Source organism: Rhinolophus ferrumequinum, chromosome 21 (genome assembly GCF_004115265.2).
Source record: "Rhinolophus ferrumequinum isolate MPI-CBG mRhiFer1 chromosome 21, mRhiFer1_v1.p, whole genome shotgun sequence".
Lineage (NCBI taxonomy): Eukaryota > Metazoa > Chordata > Mammalia > Chiroptera > Rhinolophidae > Rhinolophus > Rhinolophus ferrumequinum.
This window is the reverse complement of record NC_046304.1, coordinates 43519791-43532269: the sequence shown is the minus strand read 5'-3', so window position 1 is coordinate 43532269 and position 12479 is coordinate 43519791. Positions and strand designations below refer to the sequence as shown.

General features: G+C 46.1%; 1 protein-coding gene across 2 annotated transcripts in view; it reads left to right on the top strand.

The window, feature by feature from the left end:
- Window positions 1-5660: 5660 nt before the first annotated feature.
- PITPNC1 (phosphatidylinositol transfer protein cytoplasmic 1) overlaps window positions 5661-12479 on the top strand; it is a 218491-nt gene continuing 211672 nt past the window's right edge. The window contains exon 1 of one of the 2 annotated variants that reach the window (XM_033090040.1): window positions 5661-7098. In XM_033090040.1, coding sequence (XP_032945931.1) covers window positions 7051-7098 — 48 coding nt within the window. In that variant the 5' untranslated portion in view covers window positions 5661-7050. The remainder of the gene's footprint in view (window positions 7099-12479) is intronic. The other variant, XM_033090041.1, reaches the window with a different exon arrangement.

Sequence of the window (12479 nt, the reverse complement as noted above, 5' to 3'; positions counted from 1 at the left end):
TGTATGATTAGGTTGGGCAGAAGCTGGGAGACTAGTTGGGAGGTTATTGCAGTAATCCAAGAGGAAAATGATGGTGGAAGCAGTAGAAGTGGTAAGAAGTGGTTCGATCTGGGATACAATCTGAAGATAGACTGAGAGGGGTCAAATATGTCAAGATTTTTAGTCTGAGTGTCTGGAAAGATGGGCTTGCCATTTACCAAGAGCAGATTAGGGAAGACGAAGTTGGGGGGGAAAGGATAGCAGCCCAGTTTTGGATATTGTTAAGTTCGAGGTGCCTGTTGGATTTCCAAGTGACAGTGTTGAGAAGGCAAGTAGATACACAAGTATCAAATTCAGGGGAATCGTTGGGCTAGAGTTTTGCAGTTAGGATTTATTAGCATATTGATGGTATTTAAAGCCACAAGGCTTACATTACAGAAATGTCCCTGAAATGTATGTAAAATATTTGTTTTTGTAAATTGCCTATTTTAAAGGCAATGGGAGAACTTGGTATTTTCAAGTCTGTTGTGAATCATTTTGTAAAGAAAAATAACTGTAAAATTACATCATGTCAAGTGCAGTTATATCAGGTAAACCAAGTCATAACTAAAGCATTATATTCATCTACTCTCACTGCTGTAACAGAAAATCACAAATTTAGTGGCTTAAAAACAACAGAAATTGACTCTCACAATCTGGAGTCCCGAAGTCTGAACTCAGTATCACTGGGCCAAAATCAAGGTATGGTGGGCCCATGCTCCCTCTGGGGGCTTTAGAGGACAATCCGATCCTTGCCTCTTCCGGATTCAGGTGGCTGTGGGCATTCCCTGGTTTGTGGCCTCATCACTCCAATCTCTGCTTTCATGGTCACATTGCCTTCTCTTCTGTGTGTGTATCAAATCTCCCTCTGCCTTTCTAAGACACTTGTGATTGTATTTAGGGCCCATCCAGACAATCCAGGATAATCTCTCAAATCCTTAACTTAATCATATCTGCAAAGGCCCTTTTTCCGATAAGGTAATATTTTCAGGTTCCAGGGTTTAGGACCTGATATTTTTTGGGGGGCCAGTATTCAGCCTAACTACAGTCACCTAAGCAATTTTTAAACTGGGGTTTTGATATAAACGATTACATACGCTAAATAAGCAAACATAATTCCCTCTTTTTCTCTCTGGTAACATTTAAAATGTTCCACAAAAAATCAAATTGCATGACATCTCTATGGCATTACATAGGTAAAAAATACTATTTCCAGATGTGTTGACATCATTTATGATACTACGTCAAATATGCTTTGGCATTAAAGAATGACAATAAATTATGGTTGTTGTTTTTTTTTAATTAAAGTTTATTGGGGTGACAATTGTTAGTAAAGTTACATAGATTTCAGGTGTACAATTCTGTATTACATAATCTATAAATCACACTGTGTGTTCACTAAATTATGGTTGCACAGTTGCTTCCTCTTAAAGAACACTCAGGATCAAGGACAGTGCTTTCTTGCGTCACTCAAATTTCTCTTCTATAGGTTACATATAGTCTCATAATTCATCTCAAAACATTCCAGTGTTTTGTCAATTTCTGTAAAAATAGGCAATGCAATAAAAAGTAAAGCTTTGATAAATTTATTATTAGCTTATTTATCTAACAAAAGACAAAACTACAACTTTTGCCACAGAATTTCCAGGCTGTTGTTTTTTTTCTCTGTGTGAAGCAATTTATACCACATCATTGTCAATTAATTTTTATTTTATGAGCATTTACTGCATGCACAGTCTAAGCAATTACACATCAGAGGCATTCTCTGTATTAATAGAGGTCTGATACATGGGTCTACACATAAGAATTGCCTTGGGACTTGCTTTGTGTAGTTTTATTCAGAATGAATTTAACATTTGCCTACCACCTAGCAAAGTCAGACATATAGGTGTTTAAAACACACATACACACACACACACACACACACACACACACAGGCATACATACACATAGACTTTGCTGGAATTAAATGATATTTAATACAACAAAAATTAATTGCAGGGATAACATTAGATTTTCAAAAAGTGCCTTTAAAAAGGGGGCCATGTCAAAATGACACAGGAACCAAACTGCAAGAGCTACCCATGGCCAAATGGCCAAAGCTGGAACAATTTGAGCAACAAAGTTAATGTAGTATGGAATTATAACTCAAGTATAGAATAATCATGCACGAGTCCACACTGATATAAATAATGGAATGAATAAATAAACGAGGGAGGAGGGGCAAACCTTGCAGAACTCCACATTATGTTTGTAGATACTCTCCCCTCAAGAACATGGGGCTCCCTGGAGTATGGGCTGCTCTTAATGACTCACTTCCCAAGAATGAAGTATGAAAAAGGAAACATAGGAACTTTACAGTGGAAAAACTTGGCTGACATGACCTGAATCAGGTGATCAAGATTAAGGTCAAGCCTTTAACAAGGGCTATTTTGGTAATATAAAGCAGAGCATGGGAACGAGAAAGGGACATCTTTACATCTTTACTGTGATATATCAGTTTTGTTCCTTTTCTCCCTGATTTTGACAAGGAAAGTCAGTCTCTCCAAAAGAGCTTCTTCTTGGAGTAGCTAATCATTTACATAAGATTACTGAATGTTACATTAATACAGTTTTCTCCACTGCAGGACTTCCCCCTTCCATACATACAAGTGCTGTATTTGGCAATATGTATCTGTGTGGGGGGTGGGGTGGGGGGTAGTTGCTATTGATACTTAGTGGGTAAAGACCAGGGATGCTGCTAAAAATCATAAGGTGACCCCCACAACAAAGCATTATCTGGCACCAAATATCAGTAACACTGAGGTTGAGAACCCTGAACTGCTATATGCACACATCTAATAGACATTTGTTGGGTACCTACAGTATCCCTCACACCAGGCTACATTTTCAAGATGGCACAGATAGGACATGGTCTGTGTCTTCTGGAGACGTTGGGGAGTTGGAAAACAGGTGAAACACTTATAGTACTGGATGTGACATTTTATATATAAAGGCCACACTTGCGTACAAACAAGAACCAAAATGAATAGTTCAAATAAAATTCCTGGGTTGTTTAGAAAGGTAAAGAGTTATCGAGAATGGTTCTGGGTAGGAGGTAGGACTTTCGATGGGCCTCGATGGACCCACAGACCTTAAGTATTATGAGGAGGAAAGAGGGAGATGGGAAGAACCATGCATTTTAAGATTTTTTTTTTTAATTGGCGAAGGGGAACAGGACTTTATTGGGGAACAGTGTGTACTTCCAGGCCTTTTTTCCAAGTCAAGTTGTTGTCCCCTCAGTCCCAGTTGTGGAGGGCACAGCTCAGCTCCAGGTCCAGTTGCCGTTGCTAGGTGCAGGGGGCGCAGCCCACCATCCCCTGTGGGACTGGAGGAATTGAACTGGCAACCTTGTGGTTGAAAGCGCACTGGCCCATGTGGGAATCGAACCGGCAGCCTTTGGAGTTCGGAGCACTGAGCTCCAACCACCTGAGCCACCAGGCCGGCCCCCATGCATTTTATTTTAGAAGTACCAGGGATATTCTAGGAAAAAACATGATTTGAATAAGTCACAAAGACTGTTAATATGCTCATCTTTCACATTCTACTTGCAGAGGTAGGTCAAGACCGTACAGTTTTTCACACAAACTGAGAAGAGGTTTCAGTGGGGGGCAAGTGTGCATTGTCAGAATTTGGGTGAAGACAATGATTGATTTTTGATGTTCACCTCTTCCCATCTTGCTTTCTGAGAACCCCTGCCTTCATAGGTTGTCACTCATCTGAGAATAAATGCTGTCACAGACATGGGTAGGCTAATGTTCTTTTCCTTTTGGTCATCATTCCTCACTGGTAGCTTTACTCTGTTTCTCTTTTTGCCCTCTGGGTCTACCCCCATGTTTAAAATATGTGATAATCAGTAACTGTAGATTGTACGTTGTTAATGGAACATCCTACTATCTAGAATGATGATAGCAGCACCTTCAAGGCTCTTTGGAAGCTGATATTGCGGATTCTATTGGTTGAAAAGAAACAAAGATACAATTCTCCTTGCCAGACTCTTGCTGACTAGGTGACTTAAAACATTTTGTAAATGCGTTTGACCAGTAGATGGCGCTCTCTCCCCTTTGTGTGAATGAGTTATGAATGAATAAGCTTTCCATTTGCCACCCCCGCACCCCCCCCCCCAGGGCTGTTGTGGTGAAAACCATCCATCCCCAAGTCCTTTCCAAATCTTTTAAATTCATCCTCTTTTCTTCATTCGATGTCTATTTCAGGCTGTCCCCATGTCTCCGTAGTATAATAATATAATAACCGCCTGTCTCTGGTGTCCTTCTGACCTAAGCCATCCAACACACTGCCATCAGAATCACTGTCCAAAAACACAGACTGTCAAGGCCCTGCTGAAAAGTGGTGCCATGGGGGCTGGAGCGGGGGAGGGGTTCTCTGTGAAGGCCATGGCAGGAGCAGAAGGGTCAGGGCAAAGTGAAGGCCTTCTCCAGCCAACAGATTAGTCTCCGGGGATGGATGACTGGCTATGGTGGGAAAGGTAGATTCAGAGCCTTGATCCCCCTGCCAAGGAATTTGAATTCGCTCAGTAGACCACAGAGAATCACTGAGGTTTTGAAGGTTGCAGGATTAAAGCTGTGCTTGAACAAGATTGATGTGACCAGGCATGCAGATGGAATGAGTGAGAAGTTCAGTGGAGAAGTCAGCTTACAAGAGAGGTAAGGAGATCCATCAATAAAATACCTTAGTTACAGAATCAGCATCAGGAAACATCTGGAAAGCCAGGACTGTGTCCCACATGTTCTGATGTCCTGGGTGCATGTGTCTGTGTGGCTAGCCAGTCTATTCTCCCTAGCTGCCTCTGGGAAGAGTATTAGGTGCCAGAAGCGCAGCCACGACACCCGTTTTCAAGTAAGAAGTAGAAAAAAGGAAAACAGCTTGCGCTTCTTTCCACAGCACAGGCTTTCAATGTGTTATTATTCAACGCTACAGTGTCAGATTTAGATTTTCCACCTCGAGGAATTTGGTTTAGCTTTAATTAGTTGCTGTGAATGTTTCTGAGCCAACTCTGGGAAGCATTTATCTAGAAAATAGTTTTCACTAAAATATAAGCTGGGTATAGGGTATCATTTTTCTATCAGGCTTTGTATCATGCTTCACAGTTATAAATTCTCCCCAGCCATCTGGATGATTTTTGTCACAGCTCACCATAGTTATACTGGATAATTATGTATTAATCATAATTTAAAAATACTGTAATATTGAGGCCCCCTATATTGCCATCCAAGCTCTATGATAGCTGCAGGACGTTAGCGCATGAATCTTTTTCCGAGAAAAGATGATGCTTGCAGGTTATTCTGCATAGAGGCAACTGATGCATTTTTCATCCAGCAACTTTTCAGAAAAACAGGCTTAAAAATACCAGACAAATGAAAAACAGACTTCAGCAGTTACACGCAGCTTCCTGAGTAACGAAAGAATGTGCCTCTTGTGGTTGAAATGAGGGATCTGTTTAATATGGATGAAATACCAACACTCCAGGCATTTTCATTGACATTTCGCTGTGACTTTCTGAACTTAGGAGTGCTGACACGGAAACCTACTCTTGCTGCTCTGCGAAGCCCGCAGTCAGACTGCAGAGCCGGCAGGCCCCGGAGAGGTAAAAGGCTGTGTCCCGTTCACCTTCCCTGTGCTGTGTTTGTACTTCATTTTCATTCCCACTATTGTACTCCCCCGTTTTCCAGGATTCCTTTCCTGAAACCTGTTAGGAAACCGGGCAAGGGTTTGTTCTCATGCTCTCAAATCCCATCGCCTCTCCAGCGCTGGCCTTGCTGACTGGACCAAAGTAAAAACATTTGTGGTGGGTACTTTGTAAAGACCTTTGCCAGAGGTCAAGGAGCACTGATATTTCTTGTTACCAAAAGCTTTCCAGAGTGGCTGGACGGAGCACTGTAGCACTCAGGCTACACCGGAGAGCAAATGTAAGGAGCCTCTCCTCCCCAGCGCCGGCCGGGCTGGGCTCCGGGGCAGCCCGGCCGTCTGGCAGCAGCCCGGGAGAGACATGCTGTTTTGTTTAAATCCTCCACATTCTTTGCCATTTCCCCATTGGCCGGATGGGGCTACCCTCCCCGCGGCGGCCGCTGCTGATGTCAGCCTCGCTCGCGCTGGCTCCTCCCGCACTCACCTCCCCGGCCCGAGCCACACTGCAGCTCCGCGCGGACTCTCCGGCCCCGGCGAGGTGGCTGCAAACTCGCAGGCACGCTCGGCGCTCGGAGAGCTGAGGGACTCGGAGGAGGGGACGCGCGCGGAAGGCGCCGGCTAGCTCGCTCACCCGCCCCTCGCAGCGCGAGCGGAGGTTGGAGGAACCCTCGGCCCCAGCCGGGCAGAGCCGGCGGCTTCCCCTTTCCCCCCAGTGAGCTCCGGGGAGCTTGGAGGACCGGCCCTAAAAAGAGCAGGAAATCTTGTTTACCGCCCGGGGAGAGGAGCCGGTCGAGCCTTTGTTTGGAAAGTCAGCATCTACGGCTCCGGCTGCAGTGTGTTCCTGGTGAATTAGCCTTGGGCAGACGGGCCGGAGAAGGGGGGTCGCCAGGTTCATGTCTGGTTTCAGAGGCGGATCGAGCGGGTGACTTTCGTGCATTCGTTTTAATTTTTTGGGAAATCTCTTTTTTCTTCCCTCGCCCGCCACCGGGCATGTCCTGATCTGACGGCCGCTCCTCCCGCCCTGGGCTGCAGATCAGAGCGGTTTCTAGCGGGGCTTCCTCCCTCGGTCCCTGACTTTGAAACGCCGCGTTCCTGGAGGACCGACCTCGGCGAGGAAGGAGCGGGGGGAGTCGCGAACACCCGGACCCAAACCTTGACATGCTCTCGGGCGGAGAGGAGGAAGCCAGAAGCTGAGCGCACAGCCGGGGCTGCTTCGCGGGCAGGCTCCGAGTGAGGGGCTCCGGGCGTTTTGCTCTGCGCCTGGGCGGCAGCCTTGTTGTTCTGGGGGGCTCTCCCCCAGCCCCCCCCCCCCGCTTCCCGCTCCGGGGGTCCGCGGCCGGCAGGACCATGCTACTGAAGGAGTATCGGATCTGCATGCCGCTCACCGTGGACGAGGTAAGCGCCCGCCGGGCCTCGCCCGCTCCCGGCCCTCCGCCCCCCGCCCCGGGGTGCCGCGTCCCCCGCCGCCGCCTCCTGGCCGGCGAGTCCACTGCTGGCGGCAGGGAAATCTGGTGGAACATTACCTCCCAAACCTGGAGGCTGGAGGGGGAGGAAGGGGAATTGCTGTTTCTACTTGTCACCCCAGCGGGGCAGGGAGGCGTTGGGTGGGGCAGTGGACTCCAGGTGGGCCCTTTGGGGGCACCCAGAATCCAGATTACCGATGATCAGAATGCGCCAAAGGTAGTCGGTGCGTCCCCTCCCTCCAATTAAGAAAATGAATAAAGCAAACCCAAGAGTCGCAAGCGCGCGCTGGATTTGGGGGACCCCGGGTGGCATACACTCTTGGCTTGGGCCCAGGCTCCCCGCCTGCCCTTTACTGTAAGGTCGGGGTACGGGAAGAAGCCCTTCGATCTTGGGATCTGGAGGCCCCGCGCCCCGCTGGGGAACACCTCGGAGCCCTTGGCGGGGGCGCGGGGGAATCCGTCTGGGCCCGGACCTCTCGTGTTGGCTACCGGCTGGGGCTCCGCTCCCGCCAAGCCCCGCATCTCAAGGCGCGGGGACCTGGCTTCGACCTTACGCAAACCGCCTGGCTCGGAAACTTTCTGCGTTTCTTGTTTCTTCATCCGCGGGTAGCGTGGTCTGCGGGCGAGCCACGCGCGGCGGGGGCTGCGGCGCGGCCACAGGAGGGCGCTCCAGCACGTGGGTGTGGGTGTGGGTCCGGCCCCAGCTCCGGGGTTGCGCTGCAGCAGCGCGGACGCGGTGGAGCGGCGGGGGTCGTCCTCCACAAGCTGCTCAGGTTCCGTTCCCCCCAAGTAACAAGCTCCACCATTCAGGAAATGATGACTCAGGGAGGATTATGCAGGCCCCGGCTTCTCTTTATTCCCCCTTTGATCCCTACCTTTTTGGTGATTTCACAAATGCTTAGCGCCGGTCCACCGACAGCGAGGGAGCATGAAGCTAATCAAAGCTACTTGAAAGTCACTAAGTGTGGCTTGGTGTGGCAACACTAAAGAAATCGGCGACCCCAACCGTATTTATATTTAAATACAGTGCACTTAAGTCCATCAGATGTTACTGAGCCAGTACTTTGTGGAAGGGGCTAGGTGCTTTGGGAGAGAAAAAGATAGTTAAGAACATGGCTGTGCTCCCAAGGGGCTGTCTTCATTTGTCACCTGGAGCAAGTGTTAAGGCAAGACCCACGTACAAGCCAAGGTAAGATCAAAGTAGCTTAGCTCCGAGTTTACAAAACGCATCCCAGCGATGCTGGCTGCCAGAGATAGCAGCCCCCACCCGAATAACCCACAGAACACGTTCGGCATTTGAGGAGATAGCATTTGAGCAAGAATGGAGGCCATGTGGATCCGCAGAGTTTGTGGTTTTGTTTTTTTTTTTTTTGGGGGGGGGGCGGTGCATCCCGACCGTGTAAGTAAAAGTGAGGGAGGCAAATGAGTGAAACAGGTTAACTGGAATATCTCTAGAAAAGGTTGAGATCTTCCCACCCCGTGGGCAGCTGAGCTGCAGTAGTTCAGCTTGCAGGTGTGTGTACTTCTATCTGAGCTCCTCCTAATGACTTTATTTACTGATCAGAATTTGGAAGCTAGGGGCAGTGTTGGTGCTGGATGAAATATCCCCAAAATGCAGTTGATAGTCAAGAAAATCACCAGCTCCAGAATCATCTCTGCTGCCTGCAAAATCTTTTTTTCTGGTAGGTTTCCTTCTCAGACTTTCTTGAAGGAGCAGGCACAACTTTCTTCCCCCTACCCCCCCCTTTTTTGGTACTTAAATACCCACCACTTCCTGGTGAAGTAATTGCATTTGAGTGGTACAGGTGGAGGCCGTTCCTTTCTTAATTGGCAAACGAAGTCAGACTCCACCTGTAATATGTATAATTACAACTTAATGTATAATTCGTTTGGACCAAAGCATGATTCAGTTTCTGTAAGGTCATATTCTAAAGTAGTTTTTTACTTTGTTGGAGAAGCAGGGGGTGGGGGCAGTTTAAATTGATAGAGGTTTCAAACTGGAAGGATTCAGATGAACCAAATTAGATGACGGATGAGAAAACTAGGCCCGGCTTGCCAGAAGTTAGACCTCTAGAATCTGACTGGTAGTAAACCCTACAATTTTCATGATCCCGCTTTGCACTATGTCCTACCGACCTTAACATTGAAAACTGGGAAGCAACTTAACCGTGTCTCCAAAGAAGACAACTGCCATCAACTGAAGTAGGCTTGGAAGCCTTACTTTTGCCCCAACTCTTGATTGGCTTTAGGCTCGATTCATGGACCTACATGGAACTTCTGGAACTTGTTTCTGTTTAACCACTACAGTTAATTGGTAGCATTGTCCATATTTTTGAAAATGAGGCAAATGCCCTTGTTTTGGAGAGTCACTGAGAACCAGCATTGTGTGTCTGTTCTTCCCACCTGGCCTTATCCCATTTAACGCCTGTTGGAGGTGAGCGTAAAGGGGATTGGTGTGTTGATATGCACATTTTGCAGATGAGTAAACTGAGATTCAGAACGGTTAAGTGACGTACATAAGGTGCACCAGGCCACACAACTAATTAACAGCCAAGCCAGAACCAGAGCCATGGCAAAAACCATTATTTGTTTTTCCTTGTGCATCTCTTGGTCTGTTACTAGTATTTACTCTAGCAAAAGAAAAAAACCACAACAACATTTCTTGAAAACCAATAAAGCCAGCACTATAGACTACATGAAAAAAAATCAAAGATCTTTTAAACTGTTTCTACTATTTCTCTAGTCTTATTTTAACTCTTTACCCTCTAGTTCCAGGAAAGAAGAACAGCTCTAGGAGATAAAGAAAAGAAAGCTGAACTACAGTTTAGATCAGACTAAAACAGTGTGTTGTACTGTTTTAGACGTTAATTTCAGAATAAAGATTTATAAGAAGTAACATCCCATGGATTAATTTTAATTTTAGAAACTTCATTGGAATAGTCTCCTCAATTATGTTCCATGCCATTGTCTCTGAACTAAATATAAGCCCGATGGAAAATTCTGTGAAGAGGGCCCTGGGGGCTGGTAGTTGGTCACAAAGAGACAGTTGCCGTTGTCGTCATTCTCTTCATTTGAAACACTTGGTGATTACATTCTGGAATTTTAGACTTGGAAGGGCTACTAGAACTACCAGAAGTGATCTATAGTTGAGCTATTTTACGTTGTGGAGAAGACTAGAGTTGTAGAAGGTTCAGTTAGTTGCCCATCTCATTGCTAAGGGCAGGGTCTAGGCCAGAACGCACGTCTTCTGATTTCTGATGCAAAGCTGTTTTAGTACAGGCCTGGGGTTTGCCCACTCCCCCCAACCCTTAGGAGTCCTTGTTGGAAGGAAATATTATCCCTATACCTGATGTGCAAAGCATGTATGCTGAGCAGTCTCTAGTTGAAGGTGGGTTGGAGACTCTGACCTTGTCTACTTAGGGGACATTTAGGAGTAGTCAGCTGACCAGAAAGGTGGCCAGGGGGCTCTGTTTGAAGCTGCTTTTGTATAAGAAGCCCATTGGTTTTCCTTAGATTGGATGCTTATTTGGGGTAGCTTTTGGATGTGTGGCTCCATGGAGATTGTGGTGGTTCAAGACCTCTTCCTCAAGCCACTCCTTGGTGCTGCTACTGGTTCCAGCATCCCCACCTCAGACTCCATCTTCATGACTCCTTGGAGCATCATCTAGAGATCACCCCTCCCTGACAAGTACTTACAAGCATGATAAGCATTTTCCTAGAGCTCAGCACATCCTGATATGACCTAAGGCAGGAATCCAATCCTGTTCATTGCTGGCTGTGGTGGTTAACAGTTCCAGTTCTGACTGCATTAACATTATTAATGTGTGTACTTTTAGGGATTTCTTTGTGGTCTTTAGAGATTTGGTGCACAATGAAAATTAGAAACACTCTTCTCCCTTCCAAGAAAAGAAAAAAAGAGAAAGAAAGAAAAGAAAAGAAAAACAACTTTTTAAACACAGAATATTATTTTGTTCTTTGCCCTGGCAGGGAACCAGTGCACTTTATCCAGGCTCCCTGGGTCCCCAGAGAGTTTTCTTACGCACATTTCTGAGAACATATTTGGGACCAGGGTGGTGCCATTTCTGGAATGACATAAATGGAGACGCCAAAATGCCTAACAGTGCTTCTTATTCTCTGTTTTAAACGATTGTCATGGAGTGCATCTGCAAACATATTGGGGCAGGAATTTTTTAAGGAAAGAGATTTTAAGTTTGCTATTGATGTGGACACTTTGTTTTTTTGTACCAAGTGATACCCCTGAATATAAAGGCTCCTTGGTTTAATCTCCTCGACCTTCCTCAGGATTCCTCTGAAACATAATTTTGAAAATGTTTTTTCTTTTAAGAAGGTACACTATTGTGACTGTTTTTTGTTTTTTTCCCTGTTAGCCTCGTTGGGAGGAACTAGTGTCAGGGTCATGAGTTTGATTTCTGGGCCATCCCATCAGTTTTTCTTGCTTATTTCACACGCAGGGAGCAGTGTTCCTTTTGGTGCCCAGCTATCTTGCAAAGCTCCCTTCTTGGTGACTAGGGGCACCAGGGGAGGGAGGTGGGTTAATGGATAAGTGCGAACCTTTCACCACTAATGGATCAGACAACAGGGAACAGATGCTGTCCTCCCGCTGGTCAGTGAAATCGACATTGTGTATGAAGGACGCTGCATTTTCCCTGTGATTCGGTTGTGAATGCCCATGACACAAAACAGATTCTGGGCCTTGAAAACAATGCACACACAGTTGTTAACAAAACCCTAGTTATAAGAGGGTGGAAATGAATCTTTTGCTTTTTATTGAGAAGGCATCTAATGAGTCCCTAAAGCTCTTAAAAATAATGCAGAAACCCTGCATTATTTGACTATTATTGATACTCAGAGAAAAGCGAGTCATCTTTATTTCAGAAAGGCTCGCCTTTCAGGTGAATGGAGAATACTGTTTTTGTAAGCAGTTTTTTAAAAAATATATTAATAGTTTCAACATAAAGATCTCCCTCTGGCCCCAGAGTGTCTATTAGAAAAGTGTGTGTTTGTGTGTGTGTAGGAGAGACGGTTCACAGAATTGTTTTAAACCTAAAAGTGTGTCCACAGTGACAGGCACGGAACGTGTTTTTCAAGGGTGGTGATTACTGGAAAAGTCCGATGAGGTTCATTGCTTTCGCCATCTGAGTGAGGTCGCAGGTGCCCTGGCTGGCCTGTGTGGGTTTGGCCTGCTTTCTGTTGCCTGGAGGTCTGTATGGTCAGGTAACTCAGAAAACTTTTTTGAAAGCCAGCTCACACTTCTCTGTTTGGAGAAAAAGACAGATATAGAAATCAGCTGAT